At 30.6% G+C, this 24,164-nt stretch overlaps 6 protein-coding genes across 7 annotated transcripts; 3 read left to right on the plus strand and 3 right to left on the minus strand.

Moving 5' to 3' along the window:
- Window positions 1-365: 365 nt before the first annotated feature.
- Window positions 366-7,502, plus strand: LOC128395789 (ecdysone receptor-like). The gene is made up of 6 exons (XM_053356273.1): window positions 366-1,059; window positions 4,488-4,664; window positions 5,642-6,057; window positions 6,222-6,377; window positions 6,482-6,704; window positions 6,804-7,502. The coding sequence occupies exons 1-6, from the start codon at window positions 609-611 to the stop codon at window positions 7,043-7,045; spliced, it is 1,665 nt and encodes a 554-aa protein (XP_053212248.1). The 5' UTR covers window positions 366-608; the 3' UTR covers window positions 7,046-7,502.
- A 1,447-nt stretch (window positions 7,503-8,949) lies between these two features.
- On the minus strand, window positions 8,950-10,044 carry LOC128395791 (uncharacterized). The gene is made up of 4 exons (XM_053356275.1): window positions 9,885-10,044; window positions 9,626-9,770; window positions 9,367-9,558; window positions 8,950-9,302 (listed from the first exon to the last, which is right to left on the minus strand). Exons 1-4 carry the CDS (start codon window positions 9,976-9,978, stop codon window positions 9,209-9,211), a joined length of 525 nt encoding a protein of 174 aa, XP_053212250.1. The 5' UTR covers window positions 9,979-10,044; the 3' UTR covers window positions 8,950-9,208.
- A 723-nt stretch (window positions 10,045-10,767) lies between these two features.
- Window positions 10,768-13,243, minus strand: LOC128395790 (adhesive plaque matrix protein-like). Its single transcript, XM_053356274.1, has 4 exons — window positions 13,093-13,243; window positions 12,341-12,769; window positions 12,204-12,260; window positions 10,768-11,842 (listed from the first exon to the last, which is right to left on the minus strand). The coding sequence occupies exons 1-4, from the start codon at window positions 13,099-13,101 to the stop codon at window positions 11,105-11,107; spliced, it is 1,233 nt and encodes a 410-aa protein (XP_053212249.1). The 5' UTR covers window positions 13,102-13,243; the 3' UTR covers window positions 10,768-11,104.
- Window positions 13,244-19,569: 6,326 nt separating this feature from the next.
- On the plus strand, window positions 19,570-20,860 carry LOC128395326 (actin-related protein 2/3 complex subunit 5-B-like). Of its 2 annotated transcripts, none has more exons than XM_053355737.1 (2): window positions 19,570-19,727; window positions 19,915-20,860. In XM_053355737.1, exon 2 carries the CDS (start codon window positions 20,004-20,006, stop codon window positions 20,463-20,465), a length of 462 nt encoding a protein of 153 aa, XP_053211712.1. In that variant the 5' UTR covers window positions 19,570-19,727; window positions 19,915-20,003; the 3' UTR covers window positions 20,466-20,860. The 2 variants fall into 2 exon arrangements, with proteins under 2 accessions (XP_053211712.1, XP_053211713.1); XM_053355738.1 differs by having other exon boundaries at window positions 19,714-19,738.
- A 168-nt stretch (window positions 20,861-21,028) lies between these two features.
- Window positions 21,029-21,929, minus strand: LOC128395325 (COP9 signalosome complex subunit 8-like). The gene has a single exon (XM_053355736.1). The coding sequence runs from the start codon at window positions 21,778-21,780 to the stop codon at window positions 21,196-21,198; it is 585 nt and encodes a 194-aa protein (XP_053211711.1). The 5' UTR covers window positions 21,781-21,929; the 3' UTR covers window positions 21,029-21,195.
- Window positions 21,930-21,966: 37 nt separating this feature from the next.
- LOC128395324 (isochorismatase domain-containing protein 2-like) lies at window positions 21,967-23,217 on the plus strand. Its single transcript, XM_053355735.1, has 3 exons — window positions 21,967-22,274; window positions 22,430-22,636; window positions 22,713-23,217. The coding sequence occupies exons 1-3, from the start codon at window positions 22,094-22,096 to the stop codon at window positions 22,934-22,936; spliced, it is 612 nt and encodes a 203-aa protein (XP_053211710.1). The 5' UTR covers window positions 21,967-22,093; the 3' UTR covers window positions 22,937-23,217.
- The last annotated feature ends 947 nt before the right edge of the window (window positions 23,218-24,164 follow it).

Consider the following 24,164-nt stretch of genomic DNA (forward strand, 5'->3'; position numbering starts at 1 on the left):
TATTATCACAATCAAAGTTGATCATCAATATCATCATCAGGATCATCAGGATAAAGGTCAACATCATCATCACCATTATCATCAAACCTTATCATATGAATACCTAAATCCAATTAAATTATATATATAAATTTTATTTTATTGTGTCAATTGTCAGTGGTGGCCTTTGCTTATATGTTAAATTTATATAAACCCATATAAATGACAATTAAAACTTAATTGTTATATTTTTTAGTTAATTATCATTAGACAGAAACAAAGTTAAAATAGTGAACAATTTTGCTGATCGTTATTATTGTTGTTCAACTGAAAAACATTACAACCTCAGGAAAAACTATATAAATACGTTTTTATCTGTTATCAAGCTGATCAATTTTGATAACAAAATTGGTAGGCAACAATCAACTGTTTGACAATCAACAAAACGGAAACATATTAATTAATCAAAACTGGATCCATTAGTTTTATTCTGGTTAAGCCAAACCCGGGCTGATAGGGTAGTGGAAGAGTTTCTTGATGGTTCCTTTTCCTCTCCCAATTCATCACCCAATTCAACTGACCTTGGAAATGGGAGTAAAAAAGTCCATCCAACTTTTCCAGATGATTTTATGACCGAAGATTTATTAAGTAAATTAGGTCCATGTAATATACCAAGGATAAAAAGAGAAGCCGAATCTTCATCATCAAATCGTCATTCACCTTTAATTCATAACAATAACAATAATAATACAAACAGTAACAACAACAACAACAACAATCATCACGTTATCAGTAACAGTACTCATAATAATAACACTACAATGATTTTAAACAGTAATAATATGTCACCGTGCTCATTGCAACCAATTGTTCGTAAACGTTCAGCTCTCCAAGTAACACCAGGTTCAAGCACGTTAAATTGTGGTTCTATCGTTGAAAGTTCACCGGAAGTTAGTTCCAGTCAAACTGGAACTGGCATTTCCCCTGTGCCCAGTCTCAATTCATCTGAGATTGGTGAAGTTGATCTTGACTTTTGGGATCTCGATATAAATGAGAGCTCCTCGATCTCCCACTCTTCAGGTAACAAATCATCTACATACACCAACACTTATACACTCACACACATAAATTCAAACACAGTTGATAAGGTTTCATGAGTTTTTCTTGTTGAAACTCTTTCTCTCTCTCTCTCTCTCTCTCTCTCTTTTGATGTTCATTCATTAATTGGTTTTTATTACATCACCCATACACTTTTCTTGAAGTTTCAAACTCTAATAACATTGGAGATTCATTGTTTATCATGTTTATATTTATTTATATCATTTTTGTTCAATGAATCAACATGAATAATTTATCACAGCTTAAAGTTTGTTTTTCGCATCTTTCTATTAACGATAAGCTCATCTCATTCCCAGCATTTTAACTACCACCCACTACAGATCATCATTCAGCTCTTTCTATTTCCATTTTCTCTGTCTTCTTTTTACTCTTTCTCTTTCTCTCTTATCGTTCACTCTCTTCTACACTCTTCATGTTTTGTTTTTCATCGTGTTCTCATTTCACTGAATCATGACTTAAATTAGCGTGCAATTATCGGAGAAAGAAAGAAAGAAGATGATGATAATAATAATGACTTCAGTATAAATGATGATGATGATGATGATGATGATAATGATGTGAAAAAGAAGGATGTAAATGGGGAAAAGGGCGAAAAGAAGAAAAAGTGGGAAAGAGAAAGAGAAAGATGATTTAACTGGAGCATCTTGTTGTTACCCAAAAACTTTTTACTCGAAAAAAAAAGAAAGAAACGAATTCAAGTTATATGACGTTTCGCACTCATTCACTCACTCATTCACTTGTTGTTGTTGTTCATGATAAACTTGATTTTGTCGTTGAAATTGAAAATAAGTCTAAAATAAAAGGATGAACATGTAGAAAGAGAAAGAAAAATGAAAAACACATTTTCACGGTCAGGTCACCATCAGTCTGCATCAATTCATTCAGCCTTCTTCATCATCATCATGTAATAAGGATAATAAAAAAAAGGGAAAAAGGTAAAACTTTTTCTCTTTCTTTATCTCTCTCTTTCTCACCATTCCCTGCGTTCATTGACACAAATTCATTTTCAAAACTGCAATTAACATTAATAGCAACAACAACAACAACAACAACAAGTAGAAAAAACCTCTGTCATTCACATTGCAACTTGTTTGTTGTTTAGCCTTTGTTAGTGTTCATCTTTTGTCTTCATTTTTTCAGATTCAATCTTCATCTTCACTCTCTCTCTCACTCACTCACTCTCTTTTCTTTACTCTCTGTTACTTTTTTTCACCACGTTGCAAGTTTTTACCTTTCATGTTACTCTTTTCTACCTTTCTTCAAACTCTCTCTCTCTCTCTCTCTCTTGCTATTTTTTACTCTCCCCACTTACTCTCTCTCTCTCTCTACCTTTACATAACAACACAAAAAACATGTCAACAACCCTGAAGTAAAGAGTCGGTTGTCCATTGTTACCAGAGAAAAGCAATGAAACTCAGCATTGAGTCAAGTTGATTGACGTTGCTATTTTCAAGGTTAGCCAATGAGAGGGAATTAAATAATCATCTATCATCATCTTCTTTTTTTCTTCTTCTTCATCATCAAATCATCTTACCATCTCTCTCTCTCTCTCTCTCTCTCTCTCTTTCTCTCTTTGCTTCTCTTTCTTTATTTTTCTCCCCTTTTTCTTTTGACTCTTTCTTTTTTTCTAAATCAGCTCTCTCTTTTTCTCTTTCTATTTTATTTTATCTTCTTCTTCTCTTGCCTTGCTCACTCTGCTGTCCTTGAATTAGGACAGTCTCCATGGAAACCTGTTAGGGCATTGCACTCATTTGGTTTCCAAGGGCACGTCAAGGGTGAATCCAATCTTCTTTCTTTTTCAACCATGAAAGAGAGAGGAAAAGAAAGAGAAAAACAATCTCAAAACTTTATCATCATTTTTCATCATCACTTTTTTTTTCTACTTTTCCATCAGCTTCAGCTAATTCAGCTTGTTCAGCTCATTCAATTCCAGTTTCAGCTCTCTAGCTTATTATTATTGATCAAACCAATTTACTTTTTGCATACTTTTTTTCTATGAACTGAGAAAACTTAGATTCTCATCTTATATGCTCTCTCTCTCTCAAATCAACAACATTATCATCTTACGATTCTCTCTATTTCTTGGCTCTTCTTATTTTTCTGGGTTTTCACTTCCTTTTTTGCCTCTGCCATTTTTGCGTTACAAGTGTCAGCCAGACAACTTGACCTCTAGGGAAGATTCCACTTGTAAATAGCAAGGAAAACGTTTTTAGTGCTAGTGGCCACTAGCGCAAGAATTTATTCTAATAAAAATAACTTGCACAAACAACACTCATTGTGGGTTTGGTCATCATCTTATTTACTGTACAGAAGAAAAGAAGATGCAGCAAGAGTCCAGTGTGTACTTACATACCTTTGGTCAATGTCAAGATTTTAATTATCTTGTTAGACATATACGATAATTGATGTCCATTTTTCGTTTTACCCTCAAGATTTTACTCTAATAATAATCTTGGCAATCGATTTGTACCTTGTTAGTAAAAGAGAGTGAGCAGAATTAGGAAGAGTATTGAGAGAGAGAGAGAGAGAGAGAGACCAGAAATCAATTATATTCTCATCATGATAAGCTTTTCGAAAAGAAAATTTATATTTATATGTAATAGCACCACTATTAGAACGGCAGGTTGGGAAAGTTTGGCCTTTTCTCATGATGGTCACTCTCTTGGCCTTTTGTGTTTGTTTTACGTAGAAAGAAAAAAAAACTTTGACCATAACTTGTTTTCGTCTTTGATGTAATATTTATTATATAGAAAAATATCTTACAAGTGTAAGAGATTTTAAGTAAACGAGAAAATAGCGTTGAAAACTTATTTCAACGTTTTCCAGGTCATAATCTGGTAAACAAACAGGAACGGTCATCCATCACGTGGAAAGATCAATTAGAACTTGAAATCTTATATAAATCTAATTTAATCTAAAGTTACATTCTCTGTAATTAAAAAGTAATCGATCTAATAAAGATTTAATCGTAACAACCAAGTAACAAAAAAAAAGTATCATCAGCGAGTTACACCGGTCAGTTTGAGGAGTGTTTTCTATTTGTTTTTGCAGGTCAATCTGAGATTAATGTGATTCACTGTATCTTGAATTTAATCTGCAAATAGAATAGAAAAGAAAACAACAATAAGAACGTTGGTACAAAAAGTTATTTGACCAAATTGTCGATTTAAAAGCCAATCGATCTAAATTGGTTGATATTGAATAATATGCAAAAATGAAGGTTTGCCCTACCTTCTTTATTGTTAGAAAATGAGAAAAGGTCAGTTGTGTGACACTGACCAAAACGGTTCTACATGTATATACCGTTTTCGAAGTAAAATTTATTCCAATATTTTGCTTTTCTCTCAACTAATATGTCATTCTCTTGTCATATGTTTTATCTTCTCCAGGTAAAGAAGACATGAGTCCGCCAAATAGTGTCAACGGCTATAATAGTGCAGATAGTTTTGGCGATCCGAAGAAAAAGAAAGGTCCAGCTCCTCGACAACAAGAAGAGCTGTGCCTTGTCTGCGGTGATAGAGCCTCTGGTTACCATTATAATGCTCTTACCTGTGAAGGATGTAAAGGTAAATATACTTTTTCTTATTTCCTTTTGACTATTTTTCTTTTTTTCTCTCTCTACAAGATGAATATTCTTTTATTTTCTTACTCTGGGTTCGACGACAACAACAAAATACTTGATAACCCCTCCTACTCCTCTTTAGCTCTCCTTTCTCCTCTCTCTCTCTCTCACACACACACTCACTATTTTTTACTTTTCTCCCTTGTGACCAGCGGTGAATGTACAATACAATTTATATATTACATGTATAAGAAGTAAAAAAAAATGTATCTAAAATTTACCGTGATGAATTGTGAAAAATTCACCTGAGCAACTTGAGCCATTTGCTATTGTACATTTACAACTAGCCCCCCATCGGTCAATGTGATTCACCTTAGGCTAGTTTACCTTATCCATTGCAATGAATATAGACAATCGCCAATACCACCCAGAAACACTCCTCTCTCTCTCTCCCCCCTTGACCGCCTGTTGAGTCTTTGCAAGAAAATACTCTTACAGTATTAAACATCAACTATTACAGATAGAAAGTGAATTAACTTATTAGTATATTTTGTCAAATCATTTCACCTCAACGAAATTCAGCAAAATTTTATATTCGTTCATATCTCTCTCATGATAAATCATATCAATAAATGGTTACTAATGCTTTTGTTTTTCATCTTCTATTTGTTTTACTTTCTCTCTCTCTCTCCTTATTCCTGTTATACTCACCATGGTGATCTTTCTCACTCACTCTTTCCTCTTTAATTGTTGATTATATTATTTTAGTTGATTTAATTATAACCATAACCACCATTGACGATTGTTATTATTGATTTTCATCTTTTGAATCCCTTAATGGAAAAACAAAATATCATTTACACACTAATTAAATTGGTCATTTTCTATGGCATCTAATCATAAATTATAATCAAACTAATGGGTGGTCAATATATATTTACCTCTATATTTTTATTTTCTTGTCAATTATTTTTCGGATAGGTTTTTTCCGTCGAAGTATAACAAAAAACGCGGTTTATCAGTGCAAATATGGAAACAATTGTGACATCGACATGTACATGAGGCGTAAATGTCAAGAATGTCGCTTAAAGAAATGTCTTAATGTCGGTATGAGACCAGAATGTGTTGTCCCGGAGTACCAATGTGCCATCAAACGGGAATCCAAAAGAGCCCAAAAAGAAAAAGATAAGCCCAATAGTACTACGAAAGACGCATCACCCGATAAAGAAGATAAAACTCTGGTTCTAAGTGGAACCAAAACACCGACCACATCGCCGACCCTGGCACCAAATGAGATTAAAAAATTAACCCCTCAACAAGAGGAAATAATCAAACAACTAGTCTATTATCAAGACATACACGAGTCTCCCTCCGAGGCTGATGTTAAAAGTGTAACGGTAAGTATCATCAATAGTAATTAGATGTGTATCAACACCCAAAATAATATCAACAATCTAAATGAAATTCTTACAAAATTAACAATCAATTTACCTTTTTCTTTTCTTCTTATCATTTTTCTCTCTCTCTCTCTATTGGTCATTTATTTGATTAATCTGAATAGCCTTTCCCTCTGGGTGAAACTGAAGATGACAATATTAAAAGGTTTCAACACATGGCTGAGATGACCATCTTAACTGTCCAATTGATTGTCGAGTTTTCTAAAAGGGTTCCTGGTTTCGATACATTATTAAGGGAAGATCAAATTACCTTATTGAAAGTAAGTTATATTTCACCATGATCATGTTTATCCTCAATTCACCAGAATTAAATCTATACAAGATTATCTAATTTTTTGTTTTCTTCTCTTTCTCTTTCAAACAGTCTTGCTCAAGTGAAGTTATGATGTTGAGATCTTCGAGAAAATATGATATTAAGACAGATTCGATTGTGTATGCCAACAATCAACCATACACAAGAGAAAACTACTTCAGTGCAAGTGTCGGTGTCGCAACCAATCAAATTTTCGGCTTTTGTCGTCACATGTGTCTACTCAAAGTGGATAACGCTGAATACGCACTTCTCAACGCTATTGTGATCTTCAGTGGTACGTTAAGAATTGATTCTCTCTTATATTTGACATGAAATTTTATTTTTATAGTTTACTAATGATTTAACTTGTTTTCTTTTATTTTATCAATCACAGAGAGGCCACAATTAATTGAACCCAAAAAAGTGGAAAAAATTCAAGATTTTTATATTGATACACTTAAGTGTTATATTGAAAACCGCAGGCCTCCATCGAAGTGCTATTTCGCCAAACTGTTGGCAACTTTAGTCGAGCTCAGAACTCTTGGAAGCATGAATTCGGAAATATGCTTCTCACTTAAAGTCCAGAATAGGAAGTTACCTCCCTTCCTCGCCGAGATCTGGGACATTCAAGAATAGGCACCAAATCCTCCCTTACAACCTTCCCCTTCGCATTATAAACTTTCACTTCCCATCAAACAAAAAATTCCCCACATCATCATCTCTATTATAATATAATAATAATTGAATTTATTTTACTTGCTATTGATGATGATGTAAATCTTCATCTCTCTCTCTCTCTCTCTCTCACCTCAAAAACAATCATCTTCAAATTACTTTCTCATTTCACCCCTTTAACTACACACACTCTCTCTCTCTCTCTCTTTCTCTCTCTGCCCCTTGTCCACTCTTGAATATCACCATCAAAATCAAATCAAACTAAAAACCTACAGCTTGCTGATATTCACGTTGGTTTGTTTTTTTCAGTCATCTTTTCATTGTAAAAACAAATTGTTACTAATTGAGGTGGATTTTCACTCATCAATTGAGTCCTTAATGGTCATAATAAATTAACTTGATCGATAAAACAAAAAAACTTTGCGTAAACGTGATTAACATTAACATTAAGTTTACTCATTGTTTTAGATACAAAAAACTCACACACACACAAAAGCCTTAAAATTTTTGGCACCGAAAAAAAGACAAAAATAAAATGCCAACAGAATGAAGTTCAACCTCAATTAGCAACAATTTAATTATAAATATCTAATTAATGGTTAAAGAAAAAGCAAACTATTAACTCCCTTATAAACACTTCGGGTTTCACATAACGACTTCGGCTGGGACATGAGATGACATTTTGTTTGTGACAACAAAAAAACACTTCGTTATCTAAATACAAAATGACAGAAAATATTGTCAAATATTGGAAATCATGTTGATTTTATAGCTTTCTAATTATCCTCATCTCTTTTATCCTTGAATCTTTTTTCTTCCAATGGAAAAGTTTTTCTTCTTTTCATTTGGTCAACAATTTAACTGTGGACCATCAATTATACCACCAATTAAATTGTTGACCATTTTAAATAATAACAAATTATTAACAATTAAGTGAAAATACTACTACTATTTAGTTGCTTAATGAGCATCTACAAATCTCCTTTGTTCTCATCATCATCATTTCTCTCTCTCTCTATCTTTTCACGTTCACGTTCATGTTCATATTCATTTCTTTTTTCTTCATCATGTTCATTAATTCATCATCATCATCATCATCATGTATCATCTCCTGCCTTTGCCGAATTCTCATGGAAACTCATCGAAATCAAGTGCAACTAGACGAATATCATCATCAATTTATTAATTGGAAATAATTAACAAAAGATAAACAAAAAGCTGTAATATGTTATTGTAACAACCACACAAATACAACCATCTCTTCATCCCCTTGACCATTTAAACTCATCTCTCTCTCTCTCTCTTTCTTTTTTCATTCAAATCCATTGTCCACTTATGTAAACCTTTGAAAACTTCATTTCTTCAATTTTATCTCTTTCTTTCCACCTTGAGTTTGTTAAATCTTCTTCATTGCCCCTCCCTGTTACAATCTTCTCTCTCTCTCTCTCTCTCTTCTTGTTTTTTTCATCTTCAGCATTATCATCATCAGGATCAACATCCTCTCATCCTCTCACCTGATGATAAAATGAACTACAACAACCTCGTCTCCTCTGAATTGCTCTCTCTCCCTTTCTATTGCTCTCTCCCTCTCTTCTTATATACATATTTAAACCGATGGAAGAAATTGAAGAAAAATCTTTTTTTGAAACTATTGAAAATACAACCATGGAAATGTATTGATGAGTATTTTTCTCAAGTTATATGAGGTTAATTGCTAAAAGAAAATTATTGAAATACAACAATTAAAAGTTGGAGAGATTCGATATTCATTAATTCATTTGTTAAATTTACGAAATAAAAAAAAGAAAACAAATTAAATTTAATAATTTAACAAAGTTAAAAAAAAAGAATAACAAAAAAACTCATTTTCTTTGCTCATTTAAATCAATTTATTTTCTTATTGTTGATTGCCAATTAATTTATTGGCAATTTAGATGCTATTTAGTTACAATAATCACTTTTCTTACCAATTAGAGGGAATCATGATTGATTGAACAGTTTAATTTGATTGTTTCCCATAAATTTCACTCATACAACAAACTTGGATCATGGTTATTTAACTTTGACATTTAATTGTCTCTCGTTGGATTGTTTTGATTTAGTTAATTGTTTGATTAGTGAAATTTATTTACATGGATAGAAAGTTGATTTACTTTTATGCTTGATTCCGATCGGTGTGGTAATTGGACAATATTTACTGACCAGTGTAACAATTAAACTGGTGGAAAATATTAAATTGATTTAGTAAATTGTTTCATTGTTTCATTTAGTTTGATACTCACTGAGAATTGGGATCATTGTAATTGTGAGAAATTAGAATTGGATCAAAATAAATTATCGGGGTTGACATTAAGTAAATCGGATTGTAAGGTGATTTCAATGTCCATCGAAGGTCAATCGATGAAATGTTGGCCAATGGTACAAACGAATAGATTTGCGAGGTGTAATTACGATTCATGGCAATCTTTACATCGCTGTATAAAAGCACAATTAAAGGTTAATTGTCAACAATTAGCGAGTCAATATTGGTGTTTAACTTACTTTGGAGTGAGAGTGAAATGCTCTTTACCAGTGCTGATACTTTTAATTGCTGAATTTGTGTAATTAATGTCAATTTTAATTTTACCTTTGTGTTCACTGAATTTAATTGCTGACGATGTTTTAATTGTTACATTGTAAGAGTAATCTTAATCAGAGAGGGAGAGAATCAAATAATTATTAATGATTAAGGTTAAAAACAACTTTCACCTTTTTTTCAATTCAAGGATTCAACAGTAATTAACAACAATTAACAACTTACATTGAGCGAAAGCTTCAGTTGTAACAATTACATTTAACCAGGTGAATGTGATGACAACAATTAACATTGAAATGGTTTTAATTGTGAACAACATGATTGATCAATTGAAACAAACAATTAACTATCGAGAATCTGTTACAATTTATAAATCATTTGTTATCGTTTAACTTTTATGATTTTAATTGCTTATGATTAGTTACTCTTAGAAATTATCAGTCTGATTGATTGATCTATACAATAGACAATCAGTTAATTGCTCTGCAATTATTGGGATGTTATCATTAATTCAAGAATTATATTATTATTATGATAATAATAATATTCCGCCAGATGGAGTTTCGATTTCGTAACGAAATTTAAAATTAAAGTTAATTTATCACTTTAATTGGAGAATTGGATCTCGATTCATTTTCGAGAGGTCAAAACTTTTTCGTGATCAAAAGTTTCGAGTTAGTCTGTTAATTGTAATTAATTGTTCCAATAATCAAAAACTGAACTGAAGGTTGATTAATTATCTTTATCACTTGATTACTTTTCCTTGTATATAAATTGTAACCCTAATTATCACTCTTGATTCCTTATTAGTTTACTTGGTTATTTAATTAGCAATTTAATCGTTACCATTAAACACACAAATCAGTTAATTAAGTTGAAAGAATTGCGCTAAAATTTTGATCATAAATCACAATTTAATTACTTCTCATTCGTTTCTAGTTAATTGTAACTCTTTGATTTTTATTGTTAGAATTGATTATAAGTACATGTACTGAACGAACTCAATAAACAAATTACTTTGATAATATTGAGTTAATTAAAGTCAATCAGTGATTAGGTTTGATTGAGATTAACCAATTAACACGAAATAATTGATTTGTAAACTTAATTGTTGATTTTTTAAATTAAAGGGTTGGGTAAGTGGTCATTTTTAATTTACTTTTTTTTTGTTGTTTGTTTGATGATTGATTATTTAAAATGAGTTGATTGTTGATTAAAAAATTTGGTAAACTGATTTACAATTAACATTGATGAAATAGATTCTGAAATTGTGATAGTATGATTATCATTTTGTTCAATTAATTTTCACATGAAAATTTTATCGGTGATTTTGTTTTTCTTTTCAGCGATATAAATGATGAAATGATACTAATAATAATCTAATGATTTAAATGGTTGATGTTGTGTTTCCATTTAAATTATTGATTTAAATTTAAATTTAAATTCTAATAATGGTCTTCAGCGTAGTGAACCTTAGCTGGTCGGTAAGTGGGCTCGTATGATTGCTCCTTGTAAGGTGGAAGTGGTTGGTAAGGTTGAGCGATTTTGTAGTTGTATGCTGGAGTATAAGGCTCTTTGACGTAGGGTTCGGCCTTGTAGTGGGCACTTGGTCGGTATTGTGGAGTAGCATAAGATGGACCGTAGGTGCCGGTGTAATCGTTTGTTGGGTAGTAGTGGGGCTTTGGATGGCTCACTTGTTTGTAGTGTTGAACAGCATATTCATGGGACTTTGGTTCGTAGCTTGGTCGGTAAGAGGGTGATTTGTATTCACTGTGGTAAGGCTTGTGAGCGGGTTTGTAGGCTGGTTCAGGGTAATGTTCGTGCTTGTATTCAGGCTTATGCTCAGGTTTGTATTCTGGCTTATATTCTGGTTTGTATTCTGGCTTGTATTCTGGTTTGTATTCGGGTTTATACTCGGGTTTGTATTCGGGTTTGTAGCTTGCACCATATTCGGCCTTGTGATTTGGTTTATAATCGGCTGATGGTAAACCCTTTGGTGGTTCACTGACTTCCAAGTTTACACCGGCGGGTGATTTACTTTTAATTACACCAGGTTCATTTGTACGGATTGTTGCTCTGAAACCATATTCATCAGCGACGTAGTCAACTACTCGGTAAACACCATGGGCATCAGTGTATCCATATGAACCTTTCTTGTTTCCATAGTCATCTCCTTTCTCTTCCTGTTGATAAAATAATAGATTGTGTAAATAATTAACTTTCTGAAGAATCAAATCTTTATGAAATCGATACAATCTAATACTAATTTGAAAAACCAAAAACTCGTGAAAAAAGTTTTCAGGAAGTTTAAAAACTTTCGATTCTAATGGGATATCGAAACTTGTTCTGATCAAAAAATATTATTAATATCTGGTTAAAGTGAGAAAATGATTCAAATCAAATGAGAAGAGAAATTGAACTGAAACAGTTTCCATTATGATTAATTGATCTCACTAATCACTAATCTCTGACTGAATCGTGTTCGAAGATTAACTAATCGTGTGAAAATTTTGCGAATAAATTATCAAATTATTGGAAACTTACTTGATGTTGAGTGTTTCCATATCCATCATCAACAGCGTATCCATAGTTGTATGGAATCTAAAAGAAAAGTGGATTCATTTTTATTCAAACGATTTACTGAGAACCTCGAATAACAATCAACTGGCTCCGATTCTTACCTTGTGCTTTTGTTCATATTCTGGTTTGTGGTCTGTTTTATATTCGGGCTTGTATTCGGGTTTGTATTCAGGTTTGTACGATGGTTTGTACTCGGGTTTGTATTCTGGCTTGTATTCGGGCTTATAATCTGGCTTATAATCTGGTTTATAGTCTGGACTATACTTTGGTGCGTATGTTGGTTTAGGATAAGCTTCATGTGAGTATTCACCATGTGAATATCCATAAGGTTCAGGTTGATGAGCTTTGTATGGTTTGTATGTTGATGGTCGGTAGGGATCAGATGATCGTGGGTATGATGGCTCATATTTGGTTGGATGGTATGATGGTGGTGGAGGTGGATCGTAAGTACGTTGTGGTGGATGGTATGGTGCTGGTGGTGGACCATAATCAGCTAATGTCATACCCAATAAAGGTAAAAGCAATAATATCTATCGGGTGTTTCATGTTGAACAATTGAACAGGTGAGTAGGTGAGTGATATGACAAGAAAAAGAGAAGGGGAAAAAGTAATAATAATAATAATAAGACACAATTATTAACAAACTATTGATGATTATCGTTAATTAAATCATTTAAATCACAAAGATTATCTGAATAATGAGGAAATCCATAAATAATTAACAATTAAACACAATCCATGGTATTCCGATTGTTGATTATTATTATTGAAATCACTTTATTTTAATCACAATTAACTTTTTCAACTTCAATCACCTTTGTGGATTAAATTATTGATTCAATTGATTACTTACCTTAAACATGATGAACAATTTTTTATTAAACACTTTCACTTTGATAAACAATCAACTAATGACTTGAATCTCGAAGTTGCTTCGTCCTTTTTTATATACAAGCAGAAAAGAAGGTCGATCTTATGTATTGACCATCGTCATCATGTGTCCATTTGTTTATTCAATTGTCCAGTTTATCTTATTATCATAAAGGTACAGTTTAAGTTGGAGTAAAATTGAAAACTGGGCTGACCAATCGATACTCGAGAAAAGTGGGCGCGATTATCATTCTCATAATCAACTGTTCAGGCCGAAAACAAGGAACAATATTTTCGAACTTAAATTTAATGCTAATTAGTTTAATTTTTTTCTTTTCTTTTTCTTTTTCTTTCTTTTTCTTATTAGTATTGGTCATCTCAGTCCACTACCTCCTCCTATCGCTCTCCTCCTTACGAAATAATATCGAATTCATCATCTCTCTCTCTCTCTCTCTCTCTCTCTCTCTCTCTCTTTCTTTTTTTCCTTTCGATTTCACTTTCACTTTTTACTTTCTTATCATCATCAAGCCGTCACACCTTAATTGCGATACTAAGTCCATCTTAATAACCGTTAAGCGGAGGCTTCAAACTGACCCGAAGTCGATATCAGTCCAGTAAATGTATTATCCCTTATACTTTGACCTTGCTACCGAAACTTTTGTTACTAATTGTACTTTAATTGTGTGTGTTTATTATTACAATATTTAGACAAATGAAATCACAATTAGATGACAGATTAAAAAGTAATCATATCGAGAAACAATCAAGTAACAACCGTTAATCTGTAGCAATTATTTACAGTGTTAATTTAGTTGTTACAGTTTACACGAGATGACAATTAGATTTGATTACAGTGTTGATAATTTCCTCATCTAATTGTGGGAGGGAAAAATTTTACATTCGATGATTAAAAAAGTTCTGAAAAACTTTTCAATTGTACAGTTAATTTAATTGTAGACTAATTGTAATGGTGATTTGTTAATTTTTTCACTCTAAATTTTGACAACAATCAATTAATGTACAATATTGCAAATTAACTGTAATTAATTTTAACCTTGAATAATTAGAAACTTTTGTCCTCTATTAAAAATGATTTACCTTGATTGTAAGAGCCAATCAATTTAAATTAATTGTATATTAATATTGATATTGGTTCTTGATTATCTTAATCATTTTTAACCCGATTGTTTAACTTTTTTTCCCCTCCGACAATCAGTTACCTTTGATTATCATTAATCAACTGGATTAATTAAGATGATGATAATAATCAATACCAATGGATCCAGGCTATAATCGTGATTGTAACCCTCAAGGAGTAACAATTAACAACAACAATCAAAATTATTGGAAATGGATTAAGACAAAAAAAAGTAAATAAATTAAAATTTATTGATTAATTTTAATTGTGACCAAAAAAATTGATTGTAATTAAAAAATGAGATTGATTTTCCCAGCAAATGAATTGGAGATTAAAAAAACAAATCGATAATAATAATTAACAAACTTACCGATAATTAAGGGTAACAATTAGTTGATTGCTATATTTGATTATTAATTGATTTGTTGATATTAAATTGTGTTTTTTTCCCGATACAAAGTGACCCAAGGTAAGATTAATAATCATAATAATTACATATTAAAATATATCATCGACAACAATCACAATTAAATATCAAACAATTAACAATCAATTGAGACAATTTTTTTTTCCTTCTCAATAACAACTTAATGGTCAGTATTAAATTATTATCATTATCAATTGATTGTAAATCATTGATTGTACTCTGTAATTAGCTGATTTGCCCTCACGATTATCATAATAATATTTAACTGTAACAACAACAACAACAATTAGCTAATTTCAAATATTAACCATGACCTTTTTTATTTATATGTTTGGTACAATCAGATTAATAAAATTTCTTGACCAGTGATGATTATGAATGACTCGCCCATCCACTGACCTTTACCGTAAGCGGATGGCGATTAGTTGACCTTTAACTATCCTTACATATTGAGGTCAAGCCTTGAGGGGGTTAATCTCTCTACCTGGTCAGACAGATTAGATTAACATAGAGGATGATTTAGGAAATAGAAATTGAAATGGAAAAGTTTCAAACAATCGCCAATCTAAATGGGAAGTTGACCAGTTCCGTTAATTAGGCAATAACTTAATCACTAACCACTAATCATCAAGATAATCGAATTAATTTTCCTTCATCATCTTCCTTTTACTTTCTTTCTCATCATCACGTTCACCTAATTATAATTATTATCATCTTCATTAATTCATCATCATCATTGATGATAAAAATTTTCCGCCAACTGACCAGTCCAATTAATACAAGAAGAGAGCAAAAAATTAATTCAAAAACTGATCATGATGTTGATCTTAAATCATTCAGCTGAGTTAATTTGGTTCTTCCATTTTTTTTTGGTTAAATATTGAAAAGTTTACATTCACATTTAAGGCCAAAAGCTTCAGGCCCAACAGTTAATTGTAATAACAACAATTAAGAAACACGATCAAGCTGAAAACAAAGTTAAGGTGCTAACGTGTTCATATTAATAATTGCGCCAGAAAAACAGCAAATTATTGTATTATTATTATTGGAAGATGATCATTTAATGGTTGATTGTTGATTCGATTAACCATCAAACTCACATGATAATTAAAATTTAATTTCGAACTTAAAATTTGATTTTTTTTTTCTGCTTCTCGTCATCAACATTATCATGATTGTCGTTGTTGTCATTCCAGTTGATGATCAGTTAAATTAATGAAGATGATCAACATGATTAACTTAAGGCTTAAGATGAAGATAAAGATGATGATGATGATGATGATGATCAGAATTAATCGTTTTCTTAATCAACTTGGATTCTCCTTGGATTAGAAAACTTTGTCTTCGAAATGTTTGTTTATCCAAACTTAAGTTGGACTTTTCAACAATCATATTAATATGTAATTGCGATTCTTGATCATCACCAATATCAGACAAGAATCAGGTTAAATACTGTGATCGTTAATTGTAACAATTTGAATTGATTAAGTTGATTACGAATCCATACTGTGTGTATGCTCATCATTTACTAATTTTTTTTTTGCTTCTTCTTCTTAATTAACGATTGGTGTTAATTTTTTTTCTTCTCTTAGCTTCCTAATCAAATTAATTTATTTCTCTAATTTTCCAATAAATCACTAAATCTAATTTACTTTTTCAATTATTGATCTTGATTTTAATTCTCAACTGATCAGTTGTTGATTGTTTCACTAATCACATTTTAACTTATCCTTTACTTTATTAGTGAAATTGATTTACTATTACAAATCAAATTGTGAATTGGTAATTTACTCATTTAACTTTGATTGATTGTGAATTATTACTATTTTTCTTGCTGATGATTAATTAATCAATTTCCTTTTCAATACTATACAATTAATGTATTAACTATTACTTGGGCTCTTTTCACAATTAATTATCACTGAAATCATTTGAATATCAGTTTATTGATAATCTGTAGGTGTCCTTGATTGTTGGTTGATTAAATTGCGATCAAAAGTTAAATGTTAATCACTTGCTTCCGCTTTTTTAAATACATTTATTGATCAATTGATTATCATCAATCATCAAATTGTAATTGTAATACTAGAATTACAATTAACCATAAATTCAATGAGAGCAATTAATTTCTTATATTGATCAACAATCAGTGTAACCACAGGGATGTTGATTGAATTTCAATCAATAAGTAAATTGTATCTCTCTGTTTGATTAATTAAATTGCCAAACTATTTAAATTGTGATCTGAATACTAATTAACAATTAACTTATATGAGAAATGAGAAATTTAATTCAATCATAATCAAATTAAATTTAATTTAAGGCAAACAAAACATGTTAACACTTTGTAGTCACTTAATTTACTTGATTAGAGTTGATTTTAATTTCATTTGCTTAACAATTTAAGTTGATTGTTCATTAATCAATGTCAACTAATTAAGCTCATACATGTATATGATTGTTAATTAACAATTAAATTATCTTAGAGCCAAATTATTGGGAAAAAAACAAAGAAAAACAAAAGTTCAATTGGCTGATTAACTAACAATTAACTTTGATTTGGATTAAATTTGTCTGCTAACAATTAACCTCATACAATAATTAAACTAAATATAAATGATCACAATCAATATAATGATAATTTAACCTTCCTCATAAACGATAATTAAGTTAATCAAATTTGAATACACTAACTATTACAATTAATGGTCACTAATTGTATTATCTAATCAATATTAGTTTAAATTGTTGCAATACAATATGATTAAATCTTGATTAGTATTTAACTTTAATTTTCCCGTGTGATTAATATTAAGATGAAAAAAAATTAATCTCTTGATTAACTTGAGAAAAGTGATCAGGTTAATCTCAACAATCAGTTAATCATAATGATACACAATTAAGGTAATAATAATATTATGGTTAATTTGATTGGAGTAACAATTTGTATTTGAAATTGTTGTTTTCTGTTAACATTTACAATTAACCTTTTCCTGTTGATTAACAATTTAATAATTGTAGTGATAACATAATAATGAATAACTAGACAATTAGCAACAATCAACATGATACAATCAAACTACAATTAAAAAGTTGTTAGTTTTGGCTTTAAATTGTTTGTCTTTCATTCATCAATCAGTTGATTACAATCAATGATATTTATCGTTGATTATAATCAACAAGATTGATTGTGATTAGTTAATGGCTATGATATTTATCAAGGTTTAATTGTTTAGGACATTGAGTGTTAGATTAGTTTTGTTTTCGTAATCATAATCAACAATTTATATCAAAAAATCAGTCCAATTATCCTTAAGGTTAATTAAAAATCATTTTTCTCTCTTACAATTAAGAAATTGCTTGAAAACTTGATCATCATCAATAAGAAATTAACAGTAAATTAAACAAACAATTTGTTAATAGTGTTTAACTTTTGCTTAATTTTTTTTTCTGGGTCGAAAGTTGAACAATTTTCACTTCTTAATTTGTTACTTAAATTGTAATTAATTAATTTTAATTATACACAATGTACACACCTTGATTACTAAGGATCAATAATAATAAATTACTTAGGCCTTGTTGATTTAATTAACTTGATTGTCTTAATTGTTTGCAATGAGGCCTTGATTGTAAACTGATTACTATTGGTTTCGTCTCTCAACCTTAATTGTGATTCTTAATTGTTTTATATTATCATTGATTGTCAAAAATAATCAATGCTCTTGATTTAATCTGATTGAAGGATTTTAATCAACTTTCTGGTAATTTTGTTGTTGTAAATTTATCATTAGTTAATTGTCTTACTATGTAACTGGATTAACGTATTGATTTAGGTTAAAATCTTAATCGAAACGGATTAACTAATTTGAAAACCTCTTCCTTGATTGTTGATTGATTTAAAATTAAATATCTCGAGACTACATTATCATTTCTAGGTTAAATTGTTACAATTTAAATGGTTTAATATTCAATTGTACTTGACATGGATTTTATTAATTGTCCAATTAATTGTTCACTTTAAATGTCATTTCAATTTGTTGAGAGCAGATTTTGATTTATATAATATTAACAGTAACTAGCAGTTGATTAGTTGATTAGTTGATTAGTTGAAAAGGGTTAATCAATTCAACTATCGGATTGTCACATATTAGTTAATTGTTGTTGATCGTCAATTGATTAGAAAGTTAAATTGTTTTTCAATAGTTTGTACTGATTAATTTATTTTCCTTATAAAGATTAAATCTTCACCTATTGTTATTAATTGGTGGCGATTGAAAGTTAATCACTAATCATTAAATTCAATTGTATCGATAAAATGTCAATTAATCCAATTGAGAGATTTTAATTGTTCACCAATATTAAGAATTAAGAATATTATTATTAATGTTGTTATTATTGTCACTCGAACAAAAAAAAGTCCAATTTAATTGTGAGATAATAAATTAAATTGAAAAAGTTTTAATTTCGATTGCAATTAAAATGAATAATATCATTTATCGAGAGTTTTTAATAAGCTTGTTAACTTGATTTACTTTCATTTGAATTGGAATTTTTTTTTTGTTAACTTAATTACAATTTGATGACAATTAATGATAACCGATTGTATTAATTGATCACTATCTTAATCCGGTTTAATGTTACAATAACAAAAGGTTTTTAATTTTTTGACTAAATTATCAAGATGAAAATTTGATTAATCAAAATGAAGATCATCAGAAAATCAAAGCCCAATCAACAGTAAACATACTGATTAAATCAAGCAAACTCAATTTCGAAACCATCGACTAATTGTAAAAGTTGACCAATCAACAAGCCAAATTGAAAATGACTAATTAACCTGAACAATTAACTACAAAATCGACAATTAAGGAAATGGAAACGTAATGACAACACCCCGAGTCTACTGCGCATGCGCAGAAACACCCATTGAAATTCTGTCAATTTTTTGTCTATGTTTCTTGATGATTAATTTCATTCTCAATTTTAATTAATTAAAATCTCTGATTGTTGACCTAAGGTGTTTTATTACAATTGATTTCATTTGGGATCTCTGGTGAGTAAATAGTATGATGATTTCTTTTGATTGACTTTGATTTTCCTCTTTCTCTGTGAATGTGTTTGTGTCTCTGAATCTTTGGTTCCTTTTTCTCATTGTTTTTGTAGATTTTTTTTTCTCTTCACTAATTAATTTTCTTTGTTTTGATTCATTTTCTTTCATATTTTTCTTTGATATTGTTTAGATTCTATATACTGTCATCTCTATCTCACCTCAAGTTGATCATCTTCATTCCTGTTTGCTGTTTGGTGGTGGTAAAAGTATTAGCTCAACATGTCTAATAAAAACAATGTTTCCTCTGGTTTCCGAAAGATTGACATTGATTCCTACAATGATGATGTGTTTAAGGATGACGATCAAATTTTGTCACAATCATCAGCAACCTCATTAGATGATAAAGAGATTTTACAATTATGTTCTTCTGGTAAACATTATGAAGCAATTAGATCGATATTTGATCTTCAACCGCAAACCTCTGGTGATCCATTGACCAAGGATTTGGCCTTCAATTTGATTATGCAAGTTTTTCTTGCAGTTAAAACGGGAGACATTGATAAGATTGTCGATAAACTTGACACTGATCAGATTGATCTTCTCATGAAATATGTTTACAAAGGATTTGAAAATCCTCAAGAAGGATCATCATCTAATCTACTTGTTTGGCATGATAAAATTTTCCGTAAAAGTGGCCATGGTTCAATCGTCAGGGTGTTAACGGATAAAAAGAAAGTTTAAATTGTGATTAACGTTACAATTAGGAGACTTTCTCATCTTCCATTTTTTTTAATTATTCGTATTCAAATCACCAATCATTGGAATATCAGTTTTTCTTTATAACAATTATTACAACCGTTAATACACTTCCAGTGATCTATTCATTTTCTTCATTGGTAACAATTTACTAATTGTTGGGAAAGGGAATTGGGAAAGTTAAGTTAATGCAAGAAATGAATAATTTTTTTTTTGATTATCATGTTCAAAGCCAATTACTCAGTTTGAACAATCATTTTCGTAATTGTTTTCCCTCGTAATCATTTTTTTACATCTCTCTCTTTCTCCTAAATCAAAAGTCTATCTAATTGTTGAAATATTTACATAATATTCTAATAAACGAAAAGGTCTACAAATGATTAACAATTAGTGACTTTGAATCATGAAATCGATTCCACATCAATGATTAACCTTAAATGGTTCATCTGATTGTCGATTAACTTGTTAATCTGGTTTCACTTTCATTTGGAATCAAAAGTGAACGGAAACTTATCAATGGGAAGAATAAATTATCAGAACAATCAAGGTTTTTATGGATTAAAATTGGACCATAATCCAATTTAATTGCTGTAGCAATTAAGGGCAAGAGAGAATAGAAATTATTTTCTCAATTTTTTGCTTCTCTTTCCTCAAGTTGGGATAATGTTTTTTGTTTCTTTTTTACATAAATACAAAGAATATTGGAATGAAATTCTCAGTAATGATTCTCAAGAAAAGAAACATAATCAGTAAGTTTTTCCAATTGTTCTTGATTAGATGAGAAACTATTCTCTTCATCAATGGTAACATTTTTATCGATGGTAAATCCGAAAGGAACATCAGTCTTCCAACCAACCGATTGGCCCAATTTGATCATCTCTTCTTGAGAAGAACAACCAGTAGTTTTAATCACATCTTCCAAACTGATCTTCGTATAACCTTTGCCAATCAACTGAATTAATCTCGATTGATGATCTTTTCTTAATTGTTCCATGATTGGAGACACATGAATTGGCCATGTTTGTCCATCTATTTTACCATAAACACCAGCGAAATCATTGGTCATCAAACATTTACCAACTTCCCAGATTAACTTTAAACAATCAGATTTCTCCTTAATTGTGACCGGTATCCTTTTCCATAAAAATTTGGCATTAATTAAATCATTTTGTGCCAAATAAATAACAAGTAATTTCTCATAATCAGCTGATTCAATTTCTTTCATTTCCAATTCTTTCTGTTCCAATTGTTCCATCTCACTTTCAAGGTTAACAGTAAATGTCATCGAAATATCAGCCATTCTAATTGATCGCAAAGTAACAATTTATGAAACAACAACTTGGAATTTAATTAAAACACAAAATTAAAGGTAAACAATTAAAGAGAATCAAACAATTTATTTTCTCTCAAATTCAAAACATGAGTTTAATTAGAATTCGATTGAAGCGCCGCCAGGCGATCACCAGGGTAACTATTTATTCTCAGCTGATTGAGTTTCAAGTTTGTTTATCTTTTTTGCTCATGGTGATTGTTTCAATTTCTCGGTGAATTTTTCTAAATTTTTTACTCTTTGTACATTCAGTTGATTGTAAACAGTTGAATTATCCCTCACCATGGCTTGTAAGGTTGGTCGTTTGGTCAGTAAAGATACTGCTCTGTTTATCTGTGATATTCAAGAAAAGTTCCGAAACATGATTCAATTTTTCCCTGGAATTGTTGAGGTTTCATCTCGACTATTAAAAGCTGCTAAAATATTAGATTTACCTGTCGTTGTGACTGAACAATATCCTAAAGGTAATTTGTGTGAATTTTACCTTTTCATCGGCTGTTGATTAGAGAAACAAAAATAAACTAAAATTCAATGATTGTTTTTCTTACCTCGATGAACAATTGCTTGGTATTAATTTGGTATCATAATTAATGCTTTTTTTTATTATTTTGCCTCTTAGGTTTGGGAAACACTGTCTCGGAAATTGGTCTAGCTGATTATCCGGATATCAGGCCAATCACTAAAACTCAATTTTCCATGATGGTTCCTGAAGTTGTTGATTTGCTAACCAAACAGCATTCAAATGTTAAATCTGTTATTCTTGTTGGTATTGAGGCTCATGTTTGTGTTCAAGGAACTTGTCTTAATCTTTTGGAGAAAGGATTAGGTAAGGATTAGATATTAACGATAATTGAGATTAAATGTAAAAGGCTAATTATTGGTTTTTCTTTTGTTAACCATAGATGTTCATGTCGTTGTTGATGGAGTTTCTTCAAGATCAAATGTTGATCGGATGTTTGCCTTGGACCGAATGAAATCAGCTGGAGCTTGGCTGACCACCAGTGAATCAGCAATTCTAGGACTTGTCGGTGATGCATCTCACCCAAATTTCAAACAATGTCAGAAATTAATCCTTAATCAACCACCAGACACTGGATTAAGTAGTTTGTTCTCATCGAGAGTTTAAAGTTACAAGTCACAAATTTGACATCTCATCAATTGATGTCAATTAAACTTGGAAAACAAATCAAATCATCCAGATTGCCATTCAATAGAAACAAGAAAACTATTTCTCCATCTTAATTGTTATCTAATCAAGAATTTAAGTATATTTGTAATTGTTTACACTGTTTTACAGAAAAACAATTACAACTTTTGTTAATTATTATCTGTAGTTTAAAATTAATGGGGTTTAAATTTTTGTTATAATTAGTTATATTTTATCAAATAAAAAGGTCAACTCTCTTTGATTGTTTGATTGTTTATAATCATTAGATTAACCATTTAGCAACAGAAGACTTTATCTTTCAAATAAAAGGATTCTAAGATCTACTGGGAGTGAAATTTGTTCAATCAACATTTCCATTGTAGATTTGTTTTTGATTCAGATCTCCAGCTCATTCTCAACATAACAAGGAGACTCGAGAAATTAGAAACAAACTTAGCTGATTTTCAAAAGTTTGAAGACTCGTTCATGAAAATTTAAGTTATTGGAAGACTAATTAGCACGAAATGGAGTCAATTGTTACCATCAGTAGATCAATTAACGGTAAATTGCAAGGCGAAAATCTCGAATTGAAATGACAGAAATGATGAAGACTAAGAGATGTCGCCACGCACTAAAAAATCGAGTTAGAAAATTTGTTTTCGAAACAATCAACATGCACTTAATCGTATTCTTAATTAGCCAACGATTGATCAACTTATTAGCAATTAAGATCTTGAATTCTAAATTGTGAATCTCATCAATAAACTGAAGAAAATTGTGTTTCCTTCCAACAATCAATGGAGTTTCTCTCTCTATGCGCAGTTCAATTTTCTTCTTGTTTCATCTTTACTGTTTTCACCTCGAATTCTTGGATTGATCAATCGAAGTGAATTTCAATTTTCTTTTTTCTCTCTCAGAGGATGTGGAAAAGATGAGGAACAGTATCAGTGATGCTTAGAAAGTGACACAGGGAGAGGTAAAAGATGTAACATAAATGCTTTGATAGATTTTGATTTGTTTTGTCTGCACTCACCTTTTCCTATTCGATTAGCCTTTTAACCTTAACCTTTTCATTTTTCTATGTTTTTATTTCACTTTCACCTTTTAATTTACTAATTTCACCTAAACCATCATCTTCCAGTCCATTAATTGCTACCAACACCAAGAATATGTGAACATCTTTCTCGAGATTTTTTTTGTTTACCTT

The sequence above is a fragment of the Panonychus citri genome, unplaced genomic scaffold (assembly GCF_014898815.1).
Source record: "Panonychus citri isolate SS breed McGregor unplaced genomic scaffold, ASM1489881v1 Contig00141, whole genome shotgun sequence".
NCBI classification, from domain to species: Eukaryota; Metazoa; Arthropoda; class Arachnida; order Trombidiformes; family Tetranychidae; genus Panonychus; species Panonychus citri.